At 39.7% G+C, this 24,972-nt stretch overlaps 1 protein-coding gene across 1 annotated transcript; it reads right to left on the reverse strand.

Annotated features, from left to right (window-relative positions):
• Nucleotides 1-704: 704 nt before the first annotated feature.
• On the reverse strand, nt 705-20,457 carry LOC118816729 (opsin-5-like). Its single transcript, XM_036583288.1, has 6 exons — nt 20,313-20,457; nt 17,410-17,615; nt 10,024-10,123; nt 7,540-7,644; nt 6,439-6,662; nt 705-1,361 (listed from the first exon to the last, which is right to left on the reverse strand). Exons 1-6 carry the CDS (start codon nt 20,455-20,457, stop codon nt 900-902), a joined length of 1,242 nt encoding a protein of 413 aa, XP_036439181.1. The 3' UTR covers nt 705-899.
• Between the last annotated feature and the right edge of the window lie 4,515 nt (nt 20,458-24,972).

The following is a 24,972-nucleotide window of genomic DNA, read 5'->3' on the forward strand; positions in this document are numbered from 1 at the left end:
AGTCTTAAGTGCTCAGTAGGTATAATATACCTCTAAGTTGCTGTAATTGCTTCTCATGCTCCATGTATTTGAGCCTAGACCATGCATGTCCAAAGCATTGTGAGACAAGTCCACATCGAGTTCTCTCTCCAAACTGGGAGTATTTCCTAGCAGAAGCACTGATAACCACTGATGGTGCGCAGTTATGCTTAAAACGGCGTAACTGGTGTCTGCTTTGGTTTGCTGGCCATTTATGCGATCGAGCTAAACCTGAATAGTCTGGATGTCATCTGGAAACGTCCCCTGTGAGCAAACCTGCAAACTGTAAACACAGCAGGCGTGCGCTGCAGTAGGCCGTGGACTTGGTCAAGACTTTTTAAAGTGACGCAAACCACAAACATTCTGTTTAATTTATTTGTAAAATGGATTAGGAAAGTTATTCTTTGTTTGAGGGCTTTGGTGCACTCAAATATGTGAAACCTCATTGACGATTGCAAATGAAAAGAAGTGTTCTTGCTTGGCCAGTTGTTGACAAAAGCCCTACAAATCTAGAATCGTTCATCAGGTACACTGTTCTGTTCTGTTTATGTATCAGCAGCTATTATTAATAGGATTAGAGTGATGACAAATGCTTGGAAAGGCATGGAAAATGGTACCATGGCAGGGTGTCTTGCAGAGAGCTCTTGCCTACAGGGACAACCTTAAATGCAGCCTCGAATCCAGCGTTTACCAGGAGTTTACCAGAGCTGCTTTCGTGAGCCAAAACATTTTATTAATATTATCAAACACAAAATGCAGTAGTGATTAGTGCAGCTGTCAGAAACCATAGAAGACAACCACAGTATTCAAGTAATGAGGGTTAATTCAAGTTAGATTTTTACAAAACAGCTAAACGACAACGTATCGAGAAAGGCAGTCCTTTAAAGTCTGTCGCTTTCAAACTCTGGCAATCCAGAAGCTTTGGTCGGGTTTTGAAGGGAGATGTGGAAGACTTCCTTGCTGACGAGGGGCGGAGTGTGGAGGGGGCTGTTGACCCCAGAGTCTCTGTCGTCCACCAGTAGCTCCAGCTTGGTTTGGTTAACCTCTCCCTGCTGGGGGCCGGCAGGCGCCGACTCAGACTTGTGTTTGATTGATTTGAATTGCTGGAGACGCACCACCTCTCTGGTCTCGTGTAAGCAAGGCACCTGGGCCGCGACGTCCTTGCGGAACTTGGGGCTCATGATGAGGTATATGATCGGGTTGCAGAAGCAGGCGGACTTGGCCAAGAGACGGGCGGAGATGCTGGTCGTGCTAGGAACGGGCAAGCCCCAGGCAGACCGCATGGACACAACCGCGTAGGGAGACCAGGCCAGCATGAAGGCTGTGCAGATTGCAAGAGACACCTAAAGACAGACGTTTAACAAAAAGTTTAGATGGTTAAGTCAATGGTTAATCAACTGTTGCTGTTACAAGAGCCTGAGTTTGGATGTGAAATCTCTATTATCTGTTTTTACACTGTCCTTAGAAGTAATGGAATGTGCCTTTTCTACAAAGGTATTGTTGGAATTCCCTGCTGTCAGGAAAATATCACAAGAAAGAACCTAATTTCTAAATAAATAAATAAATAACACCTCGCCAGTTCAGTTGCGAATACTGATTGTGAGACTGCTCATAGTGCTGCCTTACAGACTGATATTAATTGATATCTGTAGCATTTAGGCTGACTTTGTTCTTGATATGGTTTGATAGTTCTTGCTATAGTTTGGTACATGAAGTTTTATAAATCGCGAGTTCACAGCCATCGCTTCTTGTTAAAATAGTGAAATGCACCATGTGACGTTAGCCTATAGGCTACTGTTACTGTTGCCTGTTTTTAAGGTCACCAGATTTCTGAAAGGAAAACTGGGGACATTTCCAGTTCAGCGGTCAATGTATCATTCTAATCTCCAATGTTTTAATCTTTTAAATAAAAAAGGGGGTCAGTTCCAGTTTCATGTATTTTGACCATGGTAACTGTCGTATTGTATTGAACTGTGGTGAAGGCCGACTCATAAAACTGGGTACCAACTAAGTAACCATATCAGAAAATCATACTGCAGCTACCATATGCCGTACGTCATAAATGAATGGCTGAAAAAGTGACTCAGTTTTAAAAATGATGCTCTGTTTGTAGAACACATATAGCCTAAATACCTAAATAAGAATAATGTACAAATCAGAAAGCCTACCAATCACCTGGTGCGATTCAGGTCCCCTAACCCCACCCCTGCTTTTATCCTCTGGGTCACCTTGTGTCTTGAAAAGACGTTATGGCGATGTTTTGGACTCACTTGTCACTTGGTGGCTTCTGGTCGAGGTTTACATAGCTGTATTCTGTAAAACTAGGTGAGTGAGTGGTGGAAGTGGTTGGTAGATAGCAGCAACCTGCTCTTTTGGCCAAACAAGCAACGTGTTTCCTCGTCTGCTCTGCTGCCAGAGCTTTCTTAAGGCTTTTTAGGATTTTCCGGTGTGTTTTTAATTCACAGTAAAAACAGGGACATGAACGGGGATGTCCGGTCACCCTACTGCTTATGTTATTATGCTATTAATTACAATAATTAACAACATTTTTTTTTATTTTTGTTTTCAGTAATAATTCTTCAAAATGATTCAAGCCTTGGCTGAAGTTTTTGCGAATTAAGATGTTCTGTGTGTTGAAGGCGGCAGCACGGCTTTATCTGTTTAGCAAGTACGACAACAGTTACTGCTAAAGAACTGTTCTGAAGCCAGACACCATATTGGTGATGGTACAGTGCATGGACTGGACATTAAAAGTAAACACAGTAAAGAAAACACACCAAAAGAAAAACATAACAGGACAAATATTCCTTTTTGTGCGTTTTAAAGTTGTTCTGACACATTTTGTGTCATTTAAATCGTTCAGTTTGATTAGCAGTCGTGATGGATGGAATCTGTCAGCGATTTTCTATGCTATCCTCACTCATCTCAAGCCTTCTGACCGTGCCTGTTCATGATGTGTTAACTCTGACTCCGGCCCTTTTTAATCATTGCACTGCTTTGCAGCAGGTTGGCGTCTCAGCAAAATACCAAAAGTGTATCTACTTCAGGTGCCAGCACCCAGATATTGCACCATACTTTAGAGTGCTAAAGCAGGTTATTCTTATATACTTATATATAAGTATGATGCACATAATGTGTGCGAGTGATTGCTTTGTCTGGCTATAAACTTGGAATAGAACAATTCAGCATGGTAACAAGCCAGCTAGCAGTGGAACGCAATATTGTATCAGCAGTTGTGTATAAAAGATGGAGAAGTTCGTAACCTAAATCCCAGCAAATCGATTGTTTTTAGGTTTTTAAGGTTTTCAAGTGTTAAGCATTGAAAGTAGTCAACTGCTATAGCTTATAAACAGCTTTCTCTGTCGTTATTTTGGGGTTTGAACAGGAAAATGCGTCAGTTTGCAGTGCTTTATGGGCCTGTTCTGCTGCTGAAGTCGACACTGGTGTTCACTCAGTCTCTCACCCCTCCGAGGGCTCATCTAACACCCTTCACTTCAGCTAATAAAGTAATTGAACAACCCTTACGATGGTGCTGGGGATCCCCCTGAGGTGGAATGACAAGGCCGAGTGGACAAGGACTTCTTAAGACCAGTGTTAAAATGGGAGCATATTCTTTTTGCAGTTAGTTACAGAGGCGTGAAGCATGAGGCAGGAGGTGTTTTCTTCTTGTGTGCAACAAATAAAACCCACTCCACTCGGTTCCACAGTAAATTTGTACCAAATCCAGGCGTTTCCAAAGCCATGGCAGCTGGGTCTGTTAGTTTATAACCCTTTCCTACCATAACCACTTGCTTAAGGCAACCACAGCTGAAGGTTCTGTCTGAATATGAGCAGCTGGAAGGCCATACGGGGTTGTTTGCACTACCTCCCATGACCACCAGAGCAATCACAAATGAGTCTGGTGCCCTCGCCGCATGACGTCAAACCTGCGGGTTGTCAAACATCTTTAAATTCTGTTTGGACTGGAAAAGATGCCTTTGTTTTACAACATCTTCCTTTGTATACTTTGATGCTACGGCTTGTGATTAGGCTTTTGGTTTGGTATATCTGAACTATATTTAGGACACTTGTGAATGACTCAGTTGGATTTTGGCTCCAGGAAATGATAGGCCTGGTTTGAAGTACCACCCAGCTTTGCTGAAAAGAGCTGATTACTTGTGAATGATGCTCTGGGAACTACAGTGACTAAGTTTTGACCCAGTAATGCAACCAGCTGTGTAGTGTGGTGTGCTCTGGTGTCTATTAGCTTTTGTGCTTTCATAGTCTTATAAAACTACTGGTGTGAAATTTATGTGTCCTTATAAAACTAGTAGCAAAGCCTATTAAAAATGTTACTAGCCTTAAATGTGCGCTCTACTCTAAATATGTACATAACTCGAGTAAGTACATTTCACCGATTCCACCAAAATGTCTGAATTTTTAAATCAATAAGATGTAAGCAAAGACTTTCAGAGTAGTTTGAAGTGCAATGCCCTGATGTAGAGAAACTTAAGGAGTCAGAATTTTTGGGAACACTTTATTTGGATGGTCCACTGTAGATGCTCAGTTTATTTTCAGCTAACGTTCAAATAAATATCTATTAAATGCAACTGAATGTGAAGTTGTGTGTGGAAGATTCTGTTAAATCTGTCCCTAACCCTAAACCTAACCTTATGGCAAAACCTACACCCACTCCTAACCCTAACCTTAATGTTGTTGATAATCACCCATCACCAGAATGTTTGTGCATAAATGTAGATCATCTGTCGGGGACCATCCAGATAAAGTGTGACCGGATTTTTACTGTTGTTGATGGTCATCTGACGTTTTGTTGATTTTCTCAGTGAAGTCCTACACAGAGAACGCACTTACGCACATAGTATATAATTCATGTTTATTTGCTGAAATCAACATACTGGAAAAAATCTAAAACATAAAGTGTGGCCTGTGCAGACATTGTGTCACATTTTAGATTGTATGTTTTATGTTTTTTCAATATGCTCAACTCAGCAAATCAGTAGAAATTGTGCACTGAGATTTGCAGACGTATTCTATGTTTAAGCGTGTTCTCTGCAGAGGGTGTGTTCACTTATTATGAAAATCAACAGAATATGAGTTGAAGTTTTTGTTTAAAAAGAGCAAATCATTTTGTGTGATTTTGTGTCATTGTTCAGATCACAAATAGGCAGCTTAAGATTTCAGTATCTCCCACCTTCCTTCGTCCCGGGACGTACAAAGAGTTTAATGCCTCTGAAAGTTCCTTTACAGACATAATACAGTTATTACATGAAATGATTATGACTATGTTACCTTATGTCTGAGATATTGAGTGCGTTTACATGCATCACATTTCTGCAGTTATCGGATTTTTCATATGGTCGTGTAAACAGCATACCCAGAATATCTGAGATCGGAGTAAAGTCTAGAAATCTGATTCAGAAGTCTGATAAAGAGGCTGGATTTTAGTTGAGTAATCAGGTTTCTCAGTGCATGTGAACTCTTACTCTGATTTCTTTCGGATGTCTCAGTCTGTGCATGTGTGAAAACAGAATACTGGAAATAAGTGAGCAGCGCCGCTGCGAGACGCAGCAAAACGCTTTTGGAGCGACGCTGAAGCTATATACTTGACAAAATGAAGGGTTTAAATATTCTTCATCTTCTAGATGATGTATGTTCATATTTTCAGGTAAAGTGGCGCGATGTTTAAAAGTAAGCCGTGGCATGAAGTTCGGATTTTATGTTATGTTTACGTCACGTCTTCTTCTGTGAGTTTATTGGCTGGTTGTAAAGCAGACATCTGATTGCTGTCTGACTCATGTAGACCTGGGGTTTCACATTATCTGATTACTCAAGTGCACGTAAATGTGTTAATTGGATTTCTGACAAAATCTGATTTTCTGCAGTTATTGGGTTATTAAGTGCATGTAAACACACTGTTTGTTTTATGAAAGTTTTGAGAAGATTTTATCCTAAAATTTATTTTTAAGAGGTACATGCAAGATGTTAAGTCCAAATGGTGCCCAATGACTACTAAGTTTTTAAGATTTATCATTATTTTACCATCATTAAGATTCCATATAAACGCTCAGAAGACACATGCTGGTTCTCTGGTGGTTTTGGATAGTAAATAAAATGTCTATATTTTTGTTGTAGTCATGGCGACCCCTGATTCCTATCACCACCACTGTAAAGACATCTGAACCATTTCACACCAAACCGCTCTGAATAACTCCGATTTTATCTCAACAGTTTAATTATGGTGAGTTTTTGAAAAATATGTGGAATCCTCTAACATGAAGTCTGCTGGCTTTTTTATATAGTCAAAAAAACAGATTTGCAAGAGTTTAATATGACTGACATTTTGATTCATTTGATTCAGCTGAACTCTGAAGGACTGAATCTAGTGTGGTCCTGTGTGAGGTTACACTGTTGTTAACCTACCCTGGTCACATCTCTCTCCACTTTCCTCTGCCTTTCAGAGAAGAAGCCGTCCGCTGACATTGTATTCCTGCTCTTCACCATGTTTATGACGGACGCGTAGGAGAAGAGCATGATCAGCACGGGAATGACGAAGCATGAGGTGAGGACAGAGATGGTGAAGGACTTGTATATGGTGGAGTAGTTGGCTTTGGACCAGTCCACCTCACATGTGCCATAGCCACGGTCTGTGGGGAGAACCAGAGATGACACCATATACACAAGAGACGCCTGTTATTTTCACAGGGACTGATGCGCAAACCTTACAATTTGATGACTTCAAAATCATGGATTCTTTATGATTAATATGATCAGGTTGATTTGATGCCAGGTTGAGTCCATTTATGACATTTATGTTGGTTTTAAGTCCCACATGACCATTTTCCAACCACTCTTTATCCCAGGCCTGTCAAACTGGGAATCTTCCAGGCCAAAGTGCTGTGGAGATCAGCGTTTACCCTCATCTAACGCTCCGAATTCAGTTCACAAAGGCTTTGCCAATTAGCTGATGAGCCGAATCAGATGTGTTTAATGAGGCAGGGAGCTGAAGTCTGCAGTGTTTTGGCCTGCAAGGACTGGAGCCTGATACATGTGCTTTATCCCGTAGGATTAAACAGGCTGTTTTGGTTACTGTGCCTTTAAAACTGATGTGAATGAGCTCTGTTCTGACTGGCTGTATGCATTTTGCCTCATTCAAAAGCTGAAACACTCCTTATAACTTCAGCATGAATGGGCAGAGCTAAACTGCTGTTGGCAGAATAGGCAGATATATGTAATTCTTTTTGGATTTTGTCAGATCACACAAAGATCACACAAATCAGTTTAGACAGAGGATAAAAATTTAGCTGATACGTTGAGAACTAGGTTAATTACTCATCGGTTATTCTCAGTTTGAAATGACAGAAAAAAGATTAAAGACTTTCTGCAAATGCAAATCATTAACCCTTAAACTTAGATTTACGCTTCAGTGGCTACTAATAAAATTCATGATTTGATATGTTACACTGGTGTCTTGATTCAATACAAAACAATGCTAGACTACTATAATACATTAAGCATGTGCACCTGTGTAACTCCCCCAGCCTAGAAGAGGGACCATAGACCAGAAGAGCGCTCCCGTCCAGATGCAGATGATGGATATGGAGATTGTGCTTCTGCTTATACAGTATGCTGTGGACATAAATTACGAATGAGGTAAGTCATTTCACTCAAATGGGCATAGGGCAAACTGATAATTGACTTTCGAATGTTTGTCAAATTCAAAGAAAAAACACAAATTTGAATGTAGAAAGTGTCGGAGGGTTGTATAGTATGTTCCAGGCCAATTAGTTACTACATTATCACAAATGACGACTACCTAGCTGAGTCAGGAGAAAATAAAAGCAGGCTAAAATATGTTGTCCGTGCTCTACTGTGACTCACACTGTAAAGCCTGAAGTAATGATTTAAAGTCAGAGGTATTGGGTTAGATTTTGGGGGTGATTTTCACACCTTCTCGTGTATTTACGTGTCATTGTCAGCTCAAAAAGAAAGTCTGGCTCGATGTTTAGGTCTCAAATGCAAAATCTGCATCATCCTGATTATGACAGTAGTGTCAAACTCAACCAATAAAGGGGCCGTCTTAAAAATCCCAACAAATCCGTGGCCCAGAGAACACTTACGTTTTTATTTCAGTTTCAGTTTAGTCATTGTTCATTTAAAATACGGCAAAATGTCAACAGCAAAATATAGGCACAAACTGTAGAGTTTGAAGTATTGCATGAATACTTGAAATATTAAGAAACAAAACAAAAAAATCTACACACAGCTAACATTGAGTGTTTGTATTGGTTGAACAGATGAAACAAAGCCGGGGGGACATTAAGTTGCAGTGCATGCTGGGGATTGCAGTGCAGCACATTGTGGAATGGGCTAATATTAACAGATAATTAAAATGATTTCTGGGAGGTTGGCCTTGTGTTTGACAGATGGGGATTAAGATATGATGACAATAGATAATTCACCCTTTTCCTTAGAAGACACGTCCTTCACAAAGTTCTCTTTCAATTGTTGTCAGCGCTTTCAATCGTCAGATTCATCCGCTCAAAGAAAGGGGTCTGATACACAGCCCACGCTACAAAATATTTTTCCATATATTGCGTGCAATGGCACATTTCCACCAGAGAGGTCTCCAGATCCCCAAAACTCATGTAGCGTAGCTTTCAATCAGAATTGTATGGGGATATTTGCAAACGTCCGACAGGTTTTTAACAGCTCAGTTGTTTTGAATAAGGCAATATGTTTATTAGCTAAATAATAATAAGGTCACTGCATGCTGGACACATTGTAGTGCAGTGAGCTGATGATCATGTGGTATTTATAAGGAGGTTTAGCTGCATGGCTAAGCTGCTATGCAGCTATTTTCATTATAGTCAAAGGGCTGCTTTCTCTCTTGATGCAAGTCTGGACCCTCAGGCTGAGGATCACTGGTTTAAACACTGAGTTATTGGGATCACTCGATAACTCATACTTTATACTAAAACTATAAATGTATGGTTTTAAAAAAATGTAGTTAAAATTTGAGTATATTCGAATATTTCACAAACTCAAATTTGATTTCTGATCACTTCTGACATCACCAACAAACAAGACACAATCTGAAGATGGGCCAAAGTTTGCTGAGGGTGACTCTCAACGGTAGACACTGAAAATTGGCCTCAGCCTGTTCTTTAAGAATAAGTAACTAGTGATCATTGACAAGAACCCAAGCCACATAGTGCAAATTCATCGGAAAAATAGGACACTGAACTTTTTGATGTTACGGACTTGCAAGAATATGCCTGTGGGTGGATTCACCACCGCCATCATTCATCAAAACAAAGTGAACTGCTTAAAGTACAGCATTCTTGCTCGGTTATGAATGTCACTCTGTGGTATTTTAGGAACAATAAGCCCTTTTTTTTCAGCATAACTGCCTGTGCAAACTTTTGCCAGTGGAAAGAAGGACTGTCAACACAGCACATATTGCTCTGTGCTTCAGGAGGAGGAAGAAATCAATTGATGTTACTTCCTCTCAATCCACGATATTAATTGGTCACTTATTTCATGTGTAATAAAGGTCAGTTGTTCTGTATATGTGTTGAAGAAACTTAACTGCTAAAGACAGCTTTTAGCTAAAGGCTGCATTTGTACATCCCGTGCCAATTTTCTTGAGATGCTAACACAAATCTGGAATACTTTTATGAGCTGTATGTACAGTACAGATAGTGTGCGATTAGCATTTTGTAACTTTGAAAGCAGTTGCACCTCAAATTACATGCTAATTTAACTTGGTGGATGTAAAATTATAAGTTTCAAGTTCATACTTGACCCCAGATTACATGCTAATTCAATTTTTCTGATGTGGATGGAAAAATATTAGCAAGCAACAGGGTGAGCATTTCACTGTGTTTAGATTGGAACTCCCCTTCACATATGGATGTTTCTGAGCACCGACTAAATTTCATCAAGCTTAATTACCTCCACTCCACCACTAAAGTGGACCTCAGGTTTTCAGGGGCTATTTCTTACCTTTATTTGCGTGACATCCTTTAATGTATCTGGTGACGCTGATGACGGTGAGGGTGTTCATGCTGGCCAGACCGAAGAGCAGAGTTAGAAAACCATTCACCTAAACGGGTGTGAAAAAGAACCGCTATCACCATCATAACAAAACTTCACAGGCCGGATTCACGAAAGTGTCTTAAAAAAGAAAATCATCTTAAATGTGTGTTTCTTCTTAAGCTCATTCTTAAGAAAAAAATTGTTAGCTTTCAAAGAACTTCTTAAGAATTATTTCCTTTTCTTAATTTTATTTTTAGAGTAATTCTAAGGACAAGTTGTGTTCTTAAAAATGTTCTTAATTGTTTTCTTAACCTCATGACAGCCTCACACTTATCTTAGGCCAGGGTTCGGCAACATGCGTCTCTCTTACTGCCTTGTTGCGGCTCCACAGCTGAATTAGATTTGTAGGTAAAAATAAAATAATCCTCCTTTACAGTAAAATAAAGCTCTGCTGGTCGTTCAACACAGTTTAACAATAAATGGTCTTAAACGCTGGAGTTAATGTAGAACTGCTAATTCACCCTTTAACCCTAAGATCAACGCTGATACTAATCGAGGGGAGGGCTGGATGCCACATTCAAAAATGCAGTAAGTGATTCTGGAGAAGGATTGTTGAAATTTGAACTCAACAGCAAAACAAATACCCCCCCCTTCAGAGCTACTTTAGAAGCCCCCCCCACCCCCACCCCCGCCAAATTCAAGGACACGCATTGCTGAAGCGGACAGCACTTTTTCAGATCATCGTGGCCGCAAAACACTTCGCAGATGTTGTACAAATACCATGGCATAACATTACAGTGAACAGTGACACAGCAAGTAATGTAGCTAACATTAGCTAGGTTGTGGGTTAGCAAACTGTGGCTACAATTGCTGCTGTGGAGCTGACCGGCTGGGATTAGCTATCTCAAACATTCGCAAACAGAACAAAACACTACTGATCTGTTTGTTAAGCAAAAAGAAGTTAATGTTGCCCACCTGTCAGGCGGAAACAGAGCGACCTCCTCATCCTTTTTGTGCCTTTCAACTCTCCATGAAGCTGAAGTCAGCTTAATTTTTCGCCAGCTTCTTGTTCAGATTTTCTTGTTCCACCTTAAATGGTGCAGCAGTGGCCTCAGGTGCTAGAATGTAGCTGCTGCACCATTTAAGGTGGAACAAGAAAATTCGAACAAGAAGCTGGGGAATAGGAAGGCGACTTCGGCCCTGTCAACTCTCTGGATCACCTAAATTAGAGAAATATCGGCCAATTGCATATTTCGGCTGAAAATCAGACGATACCGGTACATGTTCGATTCTTCCATCTCTGCAAACCAGACCTGTCTACTACTAAACTGGTTTAAAAAACTATTAAAAACGTCATCAAAACGCATCAAATTTGGAACCTTGGAGTCTATATTTACAAAAAACAAACTCCATTAGGTGACCATCTTACCTTAATACTGTGTTTTTGTTCTGTTTTTGGTTTAATACACATCAGACAGAATATACTAACCAATGCTTTCTGACTTTATTGGCATTTCACTTACTGACCCAACTGTTTTTGGAATTGAGGTTTGTAAAAAAAAAAAAAACAAACAAAAATATGGAGATAGAAAGGAGCTATGACAGCAGTGACAGAGAGGGAGAGATTTTCTAAGTTGGTCAGTTGTCACTTCAGTAAGCTTCTTCTTTTGTTCATCTAATTAGGAAGCACATCCTAATGAACGCAAGGCAGCGACTGTCTTCTAGATTACAGTCCTGTCTGCCCTGTTCAGAGGCTGTTTGTTTCTGTCTGTATCAGATATCTCAAACTCCTCAGGGCGTCCCTGGTATATCCTGACCGTGTGTGTGTGTGTGTGTGTGTGTGTGTGTCAGCCTTTGCTGCACCCATGGGAGGCTGCTTCACACTGCAGCATGTGTCACCAGACCTGATACCTCCTGATCTTCTTTAACTGTTAATCTTCTTACTGGACTGCAGCCAGCATCCTCCAGCATTACTGACTTAGTGATTCCCCAAAAGACTGACAGTTCCTAGATACATTTACTACCATGTCCCAGTTAATATATTCAGACCTGCTTTTTGTGTCATTTTTTGAACCAAACAAGTAAATACTAAACCATGTTGATGAGGTACAAATTAAATTCATCGCTGTAACATTGTAAAATAGTTCTGTGATGGACTGGCAGCCTGTCCAGGGTGTTTCCTGCCTTCCACCTGATGAGCGCTGGGATAGGCTCCAGCTCCCCCCCCGCGACCCAGAAGGATAAGTGGAAAGTGTGTGTGTGTGTGTGTGTGTGTGTGTGTGTGTGTGACATAGTTTCTGTTAGTTTATTCATTTATTAGGCACACACAGCTTGCATCTTGTTGTACTGGTATGAGTGTTGTTGGACTATTCTCAGTCCAGCATGGATGGTGAGATTCATAAAAACTAACACTGAAATCAAAAAACTAAAGGAAGGTTATTTTTTATTTTTTTATTTTTGCCATGTTGTTTCTGCTTTTGAATGAACAGAACAGAAATAAAATGAACAGAATATGTAATCAGCCTCGTTTCCAGTAATCCACGGCCCATTTTGATTTGATCCTCTAAAGGAAGACAAGCACATTTTGCGTTTTGCCAGTTTTGCCATGCACACAGCCGCAGATGCATGTATGAAGTGGTTGTAACATGATGCTACTACTTGACAACTTAATGTTTCAGTAATTTGTGGGAAGCTGTAAAAAACAAAAGTGGATATCGTCGATGTGTCCAGAATGATGAACTGAGCTGTAGGTGATTCCATGATTGAGAAAGCTGATGAACACTGAAAATGTTGTACTGAGATAATCCGGAATTTAAAATTCCCTTATATTTATTAGGCGTATCTAATCACAAGGCAGATAATTTATCAAGGAATTACTACAAATGGATAATTACAGTAGGGTCTCAGCCTCTCTTGATAAGGAACCACTGCGATATAAAGAAGGATTTCCAGAGGGCTTGAATGGGGATTCCCTGATAGTTTAAGTCATCTTATTAACCACCCCCTCCAGCATGCACAAACACACATTCCTAAAGCGTTTCCAATAAAGTAGCGCAACCCACGCCCTCTCGTCTCGTCCCGCTGGAGTGCATGGAGATGCAGGTGGAATGTAAAAGCGGTGAAGTCAGCGCTACATGTACCTGTTCATGTCCCGTCACGCTGATGCAGTAATCTCTTAATGCTTCTCACATGCCTTACTCGCTCCCGCCCTTTCACCCTCGCTCTCCACTCCATTTTCTGCTCTCTCTCTCACTTCACCACCTTCACTACGTCACTCTCTCTGTCCTGCCCCCGCTCCTGATTCCAGGGGTGTCCAGTTGTGTTCCTGGTGGTCTTTAGTCCAACACAGTGTGGTTATTTTCCTGCTACATGGCACCTGATTCAACACAGTAGCAAGCTGTGAAAAACATGAGGTTAACCCTTTGTTTAATGTTTCTTTTATTTCACGTTTCTTTCTTTCCAGTCGTCTGAATTTCAGCACTGTAACGTTTGGTCAGTAGGGGAAGCCGTGCTCAACCTCAGACTCCACCTATGAGCGCAGCTATTGGCTAACGAGCTGCTGAATACTGTCGTATTATTGGCTCCCTACCAAAATATCTGCATGAATTAGAGAGTGCTTCATTTAAATGTTATGTACATGATGTGCTGGTAGGCTGGCTCTTGATTTCACGCACTGAAGCTGATTCATCATTTTCGCTCAAATCTGTTTGTTCCCATGTCGTATTAGCAAGTTTAGTTCGTAAAAAGTTTGTAAAGTTAGTTTGTAAGACAGACTGTGGCTTCAAGATAAACCAAAAATAATTGGAAATGATTATAAAAACAGGTCTGTCACTGATGCCAGGATTAAAAAAGGGGTGTCAACAGTTAAATTGTCAGTTGTCATTTACATTGTGATTTTTTTTATTTAAAAATGGACAGAATAGAGAGAGAACAGAGAGGTTCAAGAAGCTTATGAATCTTACTGCAATGACAGTGCAAACCCAACTACACCAGTGTTGTGCAGTAAATTGTACGCACATGTTTGTTTTTCAATTTCAAAAAATTGAAAAACTGTGTAAAATTATTACATTTAAATGTATGTGTTTTTATTCCAGAATAATGTATATCAATTTGGAACAGTTTCAGATAGTTTATACATACGCTTGTATGTGTAAATCCCAATCCCTGCTAAATGACATTCAGAAAAAGAAAATTTATGATATGTTTTGCAGTGAAACTCTGTATATACACACCCTGCATATCGCTGTTGTTGAAAGAAAACCTTGTATCTCCAAAATGGTAACTTTACAGGAAAAGGATAAAACCTACTGTACTTTTAATGTAGGTCAGTGGATTCAAATTATGTCAAAAACTTAAAAAACAACAAAAATGGAGATACGAGGTTTTCTTCTGATAACAGCGATATACATAAATCTCCGTTTCTGTTTGTTTTATTTAGATTTTTAAACTATTATATTTAGACATTATATATATAATCTAATCTATGTTACATTGGAGCACGAACAGAATCCCTGATTACCGTGGGGTATTCCTCACACTGCTTACCAGGTTTGGTAGGTGCATTATAGTAGAGGAACTGTGCTGGACACTGACCCTCCAGGACCAGAATTGGAGATCTCTGCCTCACTCTATACTCCCTCTGGGCGTCTTTATTGGAATGAGGTTCAGTTCTGACCCCACCATTTCCCCTCTGCCCCAGGATGCTAAAGGCTTGAACGGTGACCTCATGGCGTGTGGACAGTCTGGAACAAAGATGTGTTCACCAAGCCACAGAAATATAGAGCCTCTGCAGGCTTACTTATCTCCCTACATCTGAAAAAGCAGGGTGTTGGCTTGTTATTGTTCCCCACGCGTGGTATTCTAAGCCTCCACATGTGGACGTCTCGCAGCACAGCCAGCTAGCCTGGAGCATAAGAAAATAAGTAGCGCGAATTCCAAGCCAAGTACTACAACAATGTACACGGTTTCATAATGTGCCAGGTCTTGTCTATGATGGATGTCGTACTGAAGTGATAATTTGGGATTATAGCATAGGTGTAATTTCCTGTGGTTACAGTGGACCTCACTCCCTCTCGAAATGTTGGCTAGAGGTTGCAGGCTGAATTGCTTAATAGGGCACGTCTACTCTTGCTGCCCAGTTGCTATAATCGTAATGATAGAAACAGAATTGGAACAGAAAATCCATCGAAATGAGAAAATCCGTGGAATACATCCATTTCCATTGTCGCGGTAGCAATTCAGAGTTGTGGGACCTCCTCATTTTTGCTCAACTTTGAGAAAAAGTGTGAATAATTATTCCTTTTAAATAAGTTTCATTGGATATGTTGGTTGGTTGTTATCGTTTTCAGAGGTTGAAAATTGTTCGCTTACACCAAATAAGTGAAAGCAGTGCACAACTTTCAAGACAATTGCTAAATGTTAAACAGTGCTGCTAACTACGAGAGAGAGGCTAATTAGTTTTAGCTTAGCCAGCATGATAACAGCTCTGCTGACTACAGAACTTGCTAGATTCTGGCCGTTTAAAGCTCTGACACAAGTTTAGATGACTCAAATCTGATGGAATGAAGTCGACCAGGTGACACTGAAGGGACAGAAAGGCGAAATTAAACCTGTTCTGTGGTGTTTGAATCTGTAGCCTGATTGGCTAACTTAATGTTAGCTTGGCAAGAAGGCTACAGAAACACCTGTGGATGTTTTCAGATCTGAAGCAGCTTGATTTTCTCCTCTCTCTCAAAGATGAAAGCTTTAAGCGCTGTTTATCTGATGGGGGGCAGTCAAGGTGCAGGCCTTATTTTCCAGTTCAGTGCATATAAGTGACAGAATGGACTTTTGACCTACACCTTTACTCTTTGAGGAAACACAAAGTTTGGCCTAGGCTTCTTTGCCTTGAGCTTAAAGTCATTCAGAATAGTTTTACTAAATGCCATTTAGAAGGTCAAGGATATTTACCTACCAAGCTCTCTGCCCACTTGGCCAAAACCAGCATTTTTGTTGAAAGCAGGTGCTTAAAATGCTCTATATAAGCATTTGGCAAACACTTTAATAGTGCATTTTGGTTATCATACTGTTTAAATTTTGCTTAACCCTTTCAGCACATTTAGCAGTACAGGTCTGAAATGCTACAGCTTGGTCCGTCACTGTATGGAAGTGGAGCTTACTACTTTAAAGTTTTGGACGAATTGTGTTTGTATACAGTGCCGGTGATGTGGGGCCTTCAGTACAGTAGTAATGCTATAAGCTGATTAAAGATCAACCTCCAGCCCAGATGGATACACTTATTTATCTAATTAGCTGAATTAGTTGAACTCTGTCAACTCACAGAACTTGAATGAATTTGCTCAGGTGAATATACAGTTAATCTATATCTAAAGTGAATATACAGTTCGTAAAGTGTTGGTGCCTCTGGTCAAATTCCATGTTTTGTTGATTTTCTAAGGGAAAATAAGTGAACACATCCTGTACAGAGACCACACGTCTGCACAGTTTACTGCAAATTTACTTTTTATTTACTGAATTTAACTTAATGAAAAAATAAAATAAAATTTAGAATATGTTTTTCTAATATGTTAAACTATTATCTCCGCATTATCCATGTCATTCCGTCATGTGGCATAAGAAATGCACGCTTACAGTAATTGTGAAGCATTTATACTCTTATATTCACACATTGCACATTGAATTTGGGTGAATTTTTACAAATTCCTAGTGGGACTGAATATAAACTATATGTATAATATGTAACTATATTTAATTACTATATAATCCCCAGGTGGTTGCTAAATGTAGCTATGCCATTGCTGTGGAATTCCAAGTGGTTGCTAAGGTGTTGTTAGGCTATTGGTATGGTATTTCAGGAGGTTGCTAAGGTGTTGCTAGCCTGTTGGTATGGTATTTCAGGAGGTTGCTGAGGTGTTGCTAGCCTGTTGGTATGGTATTTCAGGAGGTTGCTGAGGTGTTGCTCTGCTGTTGGTATGGTATTTCAGGTGGTTGCTAAAGTGTTGCTAGGCTGTTGGTATGGTATTTCAGGTGGTTGCTAAAGTGTTGCTAGGCTGTTGGTATGGTATTTCAGGAGGTTGATGATGTGTTGCTCGGCTATTGGTATGGTATTTCAAGAGGTTGCTGAGGTGTTGCTCGACTATTGGTATGATATTTCAGGTGGTTGCTAATGTGTTGCTTAGCTGTTGGTGTGGTATTTCAGGTGGTTGCTGAAGTATTGCTTAGCTGTTATATGTGTTGTGATACATATAAAAATGAAACAAAGTTAGTTGGCATTGTCAAGCCAACTTAATTACCATTATAAACATTATCAAAATGACCCTATATAAAACACAGTGTCAGAAAAACACTTCTTACCTGGCAGGTCCAGATCCATTTAATGACGTATCCCTCATCTCTAAAAAGGTTGAATATTTCCACGATCCCTCTTGAGTATCCAAACATGGCGATGGCCACATCAGAGATGGCGAGGTTTAACGTCAGCAGATCTGTAGGCTGAAGGACGAGTCTCTGTCTGTAAAGGACCAACATCACGACACTGTTTCCAACCCAAGAGAGCAGACCTGTAACACAAGACCTGAACACTTAATGCCCTCTAACTGGACCTGAGAAAGCAACCTCAAAAGTTAGGTTCACAATACAAGCCTCGTTGCTCAAATCAGATTTTTTGCTCAAATCCGATCTCTCTGACACGATGGTTCACACTCGTTTAGGTAAGTGATTCAAATCTGTCATTAACGTGACGAACCGGCGTCCTGAAATGACCCTCATAAGCACATCCTACTCAGTAACGTCACGTGAATGAATCACGTGCATCATCAGCACAAACTAACGAGCAGAACGAGCTTCGCTGAGAAGATAATTAGATCGGATACGTATCCGATCTAGGACCACATATGAAAGTGACTCAGATCGAATTTGAAAAGATCAGATGTATGTGTCCACACAGCCCTGAAAACATCAGATCTGAGTCACATTAGGGCAAAAAATCAGATTTGTGCCACTTCAACTTGGTATTGTGAACGTAGTCAAGAAGGTTTTACACTATGTTTCTTGTTATATATATATAATCTACACTAAGAATTTATGAGTAATTATTAGAATTCAATTTCTGCTCTATAACCACGAGAGGAAAAAAGTGTCAGTTTCTTTTTGGCAACTAAATCTGAATATAAAGTGAATGCATTACTGATACGGTGATACAGAATCCTGAATAAAAGGTATGTTGATGTCTTAGTATTATTTTTGTTCTTTTGAGGCATTTCGAGCTGGACTTGCTCTTATGCTTCGGATTGTCTTGCTGCATAACCCAATTGTGCTTGAGTTTCAGATCAAGGACTTTTTGGTACAGAGCAGAATTCATGGTTCGGTTAATTATGGAAAGTTGCACCGCCCATGAAGCAGCAAAGCAACCCTACACCATCACAATACCTCCACCACCATCACAATACCTCCACCACCGTTGTCAGCCTTACATTTGATTTTACGGGACCTCTTTCTACCAAGAAGCTCTACTTTCAACTCATCAACCCCCCCCCCACCCCCCAAGTCTCCTTCTAATAGTGAAATCAGGATCGCTGACCTGAGCCAAACAAGGCCTGTAGTTCCTTAGATGTTCTTCTGCATTATTGTATGAATTATTATGTGAGTCGCCGGATGAGCTCATGGAGGGATTTGGTTAGGCTAATCACTTCTGGGAAGGTTCATCTTTGATCCAAGTCTCCATTTGGAGAAAATAACTTTCATTATGTTTCACTGGAGCTTCAGAGCTGTAGAAATGGTTTTTGCATCTATTCCAGACTCATACATCTCAGTAATCTTCTTTTTTTCTTGTGTACTGCTTGTTGAGACCTTTCAGCCTACTTCACATTGCTGGAAAGGTTCTAAGTGAGTGGTGCTTGTATTCAACAGGGGGCTGGCATTAATCAAGCCTGGCGTGTCTGGTGTAATTGATCCCAGTTATCAGCTCAATTTGGATAATTGAGTAATTAAGGGGGAAATTACTGTTACTTACAAGGCTAGTTAGTGTTGAATACCTTTTTTTTACTGTAATAAGTGAAATGATAACTGAAAAATGAATTTGTGTTTACTCAGGCTGCCTTTAAAGATCTGAAACCATTAAATATGACAAATATGCAAAATTAGAAGAAATCATGAAGGGGCAATTCTTTTTCTTGGCACTATCTGATGGTAGCAAATGATAATATCTGCTAAAACCAGCAGACAAGTTGAGAAGTTTGCATTAACAAAGTCAAGTTTTGGGCTGTTTTCTGTTTTATTCTACATGAACATATCAACGTCACGGTGTACTGGTACAGACAATATATCACCCAGCACTACTGTAAAACACTGTATATACAGTGTTTTAACTTTATGTTTAAATGTGCCAGTTCAATATATATTTTGAGATAGTTGGTGTTACAATGGACTGAAATCAAGTAACCCAAATGTTGATGTTATACACTTTTAATGATTAAGTAAAAGTAAGTTAACACATCCTTTACAGAGACCACACTTTTGCAAATGTTAATCACAGTAAATAAACATAAATTGTACACAAAAAGAACAATTGACACATTTAAAGCGGAATTCCACCAATTTTTTAACATTTCTGCGTAATTTACTGACTGAGACTCAGAGTGGTTTGGTTTGAAATGATTCACTGTAGAGAAACTACAAACTGCCAGCACTTTCTTTACAGTGGTGGTGATAGGAACCAGAGGTCACAATGTCCGCAACACAAATATAGTCATTTTATTTGCTGTCCAAACCCACCAGTTAACCAGTTATATGTGTCTGAGTTGATGTAATATTAATAAAATCAAAAATGGTGATAAATCTGTTTTGTCTTAGAACATCCTGCATGTATCTTTCCACTTTGAATAACTTTTAAAAAGTATGTTTTAGGCCAAAGGTTTATTTCTAAACTGTCATAAAACAATGTCTCAGTCGTCAGGCTGTGAATTCATAACCATTTTACATAATAACTTTTTGTGAGGGAGCTTTTAAAGGTGGCCGTCTGATTCCTTGAAAACAGGGTGACCGTGCGTCCTCTTTTACCAGGACGTGTCCTCCTTTTGAGACCTTAAAAGGGTTTCGGCCAGGATTCCTAAGTTGCTTAAAAAGTTCTAGGTTTGACTTTGTTTTCATGTACATACAGTCTGCCCTGCACAGCCCTCTCACCCCCAGTGTCCTCTTCTTTGAAACCCAAAATATGGTCACCCTAATATAAAATCACTGCAATCCAAAACATTACCAACCTAATACCAGCAGATAGACTCCAACGTAGATCTCTGCCTGTTCAGAAAGAGGAGCCTCCTTTTCCACAATGCTAAAATTGTTATTCCGCCATGGTATGATCTTCACGGGGTGTTTCAGGGTCAGCCTTATGTCCATTGTCTCCATCAGTCATCTATCCTTTAATAAATCCTTTTATGAAGCCACTTAATGTCCAGAACCTTGGCCCTGTTGAGTCACCACCGCGTCTCATGTGCAAGTCACGTCTTCCTTTGAAACTTAAGTGCCAAAGCACCCAGCGTCCAATGGTAAAGTGCACGTTCCTAATCCAATTAATGTCTTACTGACCGAACAGATGGATCTACAGCGCAGTTCTGATGAGAGAACTTTGTAAAACAATTAATTAAAGCTACTTTATTTCGTTAAGATCCTAATCTTTAGGCCAATGGCAGGCTTGCCTGATGAATTAGGACTGTCCAAGGTGCTGAAACAGGACTGGAAGATCCTGAGATGATCAAATAACCCAGAGCCCTCACAAAGAAAACACATAATGAATGAGGACTTTCAATTAAAATGTTAGCTTTAGCTCTTCATATGTCATCCATAAGAAATCACTTTACATGAATTACATGCATCACATTCTCACACTGATATTGTAATCATGGGTGGATAACACGTGTAATTGTAGTTTTGTAATTATTTTGGAAGGTTTGTACTTTACTCAAGTATTCTTTTACTCTATTACATTTCCAAGAGATTTCTTCTCTTTCCAATCGGTTGAGATAATAATAAACAGTTTATTTTTGTTTTCATTAAAACATTCGACCAAATTCATCAGTGCAAATGATGCTGACCACACTATCTTGGTGTTCAGGCACGCTTGAATTTTGAGAACGTTTAAGAGTTTGTTGAAAAGGGTTAAGACGAGGCAGACTTACATTTACGGCGTTTGGCAGACGCTCTTATCCAGAGTGACTTACAGTTTGATCATTTTTACACAGGTAGGCAAAGGCAGCGTTAGGAGTCTTGCCCAAGGACTCTTACTGGTATAATACAGGGACTTTGCCTAGGTGGGGATTGAACCCCAGTCTACAGTGCAGAAGGCAGATGTGTTACCCACTACACCATACCCACCAGCCTTGCCAATCTGGGTTATGTATGCAGTGATCAGCTCATGTCTACAGTCCAGAGTTTCTGCTAGGAAATTTTATTGCCAGTCATGGTCAGGGTTGCCAGGTTCTTTTATAATTTCCAGCCAAAATAATGTTCAAAACTCTCCAAGTTGCATAAAAAACACCCAAAATAAACATCCGAAATAGCCCAAAGTCATTTTAACCATTTTATCAAAGAACCAAAAGTCTAGATTTTGTCCACCCACCAAAGCACATTTTCTCCCGCTAAATCCAACCTAAAATCCGTCTAGTTTGGCAGGAACCTGCCCAATCTGGCAACACTGGTCAATGAGTTCAGTAATAATTCAGTTTGCCAAACAAAAGATTAAAGTTCTGGTCAATCTATGGTGCCAACTTTGCCCAAAATCTATGTTGTATTATCAGTCATCAGTCAAAACTGTCTAAATCTTCACAGCCTCTTGATCTGCTCAAGTTTTACCCTAAACACTTACTCTGTTTCCTCTCTAGCAGTTTTAAACTGGAGCGATGTGGCATAAACTGCAAACCTGACAGAATTTGTCGGTCCACCTTTTTTGGTGCTTTATTGCAATCAATAATGTCTTTATTGACTTCAGATCAGTATAAACATGTGTTGCCACTCCTGAATGATAAGATGAAGTCTAGCGCAGAGATCGGCAACCCAAATGTTAAGAAGAACCATTTTATGCTTTCAACAAAAATCAAACCACCTTCAGAGCCACAGCATTTTATCTATTGTCCATTTTACCATCTTGGCTGTAAATATGTCTCAGTATGTGTTAATGTACTGGTATAGGCTAAAAATATAATATAATATAGACTTGCTTTGCTCTGCTTTAAGCTTTAGCTCAGCTATAGCTGCTTTTCTCGCATCTCTGGACGGAAACTTTTCCACAAAAGTAGAATAGTTTTCTGTAAAATGTCTCTCGACATATGATTTTTTGCGAGACATACTTAATTAATGACATTACTTCTTTCAGTATTTGATCCTACGTTCATGGCAAAAGCACTTTTAGGTTGAGGAAATGTAGCATTGGTAAATGACGAAGAGCCGAAGTTAAAACAAACCGAACTGGAGCTTCATTAGTGTTAAATGTCTTGGTGTGGGCCAGCAAAGTTTAGGCTCCCTGAGCTTGAGCTTAAACAGCAGTAGTCCAGGGAGTGGTCTCTTCTCCAGGACAGCAGATGTGGGCATCACCACAGGATTAGATATGTTCAACATTTATAGGAGCTTTGGGAGATTTTTCCTGGGCAGACACCTGAACCTTCAGGTTCTTTGGTAAAGTGAACCCTTAACCTGAACCCAAAACCTAAACCCAACTCTCACCCTGCTCCTAGCCCTAACCCTGGTCTAAATCCTAACCCTAACCCCACCACTGTGTAGAATCAACGGAGTTTCAACAGATTGTTTGTTAACATATTGAACAGCTGTAGAAAACATATAGGGGCCTATTCAAATAAACTGAGACAATAACAAAGGATAAACAAAACATGTCAAATGTTTTTAAAGCTAATCTTTAAATAAAAAAAATAACAATAAGAAATAAATGCTAATTAACAGAAACTAACAACACTGCAAGGAATGCTGGGAAGCTCTGCTTACAGTGCTACAGTATGGTGAATATCAGCCTTCACCTTATTTGTTTACACTCCTGTAAAACACCGGGTTCAGTATTTTATTAACACTCTGAGTGTAAAAATAACTCCAGAATTAACACTAAAATTTGCGCTCTGGAAAATCAACACCGAAATTTGATCTGCAGGCCAATATATATCGCTGCTGTCGGAACAAACCCTCATATCTTTGTTTTTGTCGTTTTCAGTTTTTGACGTAATTTGAAAATACCTGTTGCTCTTTACATTGTCTGTAAATTTCATAATGAATGGACCAGAAGAAACGGCCCAAAATTACTTGGAAAAAAGTCTGGTTCCATTGACTTACATTGAAAGTAAAGTAGGTTTTTTCCTTTTCCTGTAAAGTTACCAGTTTGGAGATACAAGGTTTCTGACAACAGCGATATAGACTTTGGGGATTGTTGGTTAAGCCTGTAGGCTAACAGCCTAAGAGCTCTGTTGGCATTGCCAAGGCAGTGCATAGTCAAACTTTGTCTGCAGCTGTTCAGTCTGTCCTAAGGCATGTTGACAGTGTTCGTCGGATCTTTGTCGTTGAATGAATAATGAATGTAGTGTTTTCTCAAAGAACTAGACCCCATTTGGATTGGTAACAATTTGTGTGGGACCATTAAAGAAAAACAGTGCAACAAAAAAGCAATTTCCGCCGTTTCCCTGCAGATTCACCTTTCTAAGTCTTGAAAAACAGTAAGGTGAAGTTCTGCCTCTCCTGAGACCAGGCTGTATTTTCCTTAATCACTTCCTCTCAGCCTGAGCCAAACTGTGGCTCTTCTAGAAGTCATGCTACTGCAGTAGCTGTACGCTTTTAAAAATTAAGGTTGCTAATGATTTTAGAGAAACCTTTTACTTTTTAGAGCCTTCATACTATATGTTGGCTCTTTAACCTTGAAAATGGTTCTTCACAGTTGCAAAGATAGGTCTCTAAAGAACCTTCCATTGAAAGACTTTTTAGGAAACAAAAGTGTGTAGAATCATTTTTGGCACCTTTATTTTAAGAAGATAATTTAGGCCTACAGCACTGTGCAAAAGTCAGACACTTCATTAATTTTCAGTCAAAACAGCCAATAAGTACAAATTATTCCAGTTTCAGCATCAGAAAAAGCTGAAAACGTATTGAACAGAAAATTACAGGGAAGCCTTAATAACCAAATATAATATTGTTTTTCAGTATTCAGTGAATCCATCCATTGCTTTTATTCCAGCTTCCATTCTTTACAGGAGACTCACTTTCAGTTCCACAAAGAATCTGCAGACACTCCTCCAAAGTTCAGTCTTAGAAGCTGGTTGATCATTTTCTGAAGTAATCAAACACATTCAGTGGTGTTGAGGTCTGGACTCTGGGGTGGTCAGTCCATCGTTCAGCTTCTTTGTTTGATGTTTCCATCTCCTTTTCTCAGAGAGGTTCTTCTTGACAGCTACACATCCTTTCAGACCCACAGCGCTGAGTCGTCTTCTCACAGTGGAAGGATGGACAGAAACACCTGTGGATGTTTTCAGATCTGAAGCAGCTTGATTTTCTCCTCTCTCTCAGAGATGAAAGATTTAAGTGCTGTTTATCTGATGGGGGGCAGTTTTGGGGTCTACTAGGTCTTCCAGGTGGTTGTTAGGAGGCCCATTTTCTTGCTGTCTTTTCATTTATATTCCTTTGACTTTTTTTTTATCTCAGAACTCCTCAGAAATATCTCTTGAGAATTGAATAACTTTAACTTAATGGTCAGACTGAAAATAACATAAATGAATGGTGGTCTCTAACCTTTATGCAGTATTTGTGACAGAATACATGCAACAGCCCTCTCAGGAATAATCTTTGGTATCTTTATACACTTGGAAAAGAGCTTTTCTTCATAGATGTAGTCAATTTATGCTAATGTACCTTCCATTTTGATGAAAGGGAAGGAAC

The sequence above is a fragment of the Colossoma macropomum genome, unplaced genomic scaffold (assembly GCF_904425465.1).
Source record: "Colossoma macropomum unplaced genomic scaffold, Colossoma_macropomum, whole genome shotgun sequence".
In the NCBI taxonomy this organism is placed as follows: Eukaryota; Metazoa; Chordata; class Actinopteri; order Characiformes; family Serrasalmidae; genus Colossoma; species Colossoma macropomum.

Coding starts and splice junctions, on each gene's coding strand:
- LOC118816729 (XM_036583288.1), bottom strand. CDS start 20,457: ATGGAGACAATGGACATAAGGCTGACCCTGAAACACCCCGTGAAGATC. Junction 17,616..20,312: donor AGTCTATCTGCTGGTATTAG/GTTGGTAATGTT, acceptor CTTGTGTTACAG/GTCTGCTCTCTTGGGTTGGA. Junction 10,124..17,409: donor AATGGATCTGGACCTGCCAG/GTAAGAAGTGTT, acceptor ACACCCGTTTAG/GTGAATGGTTTTCTAACTCT.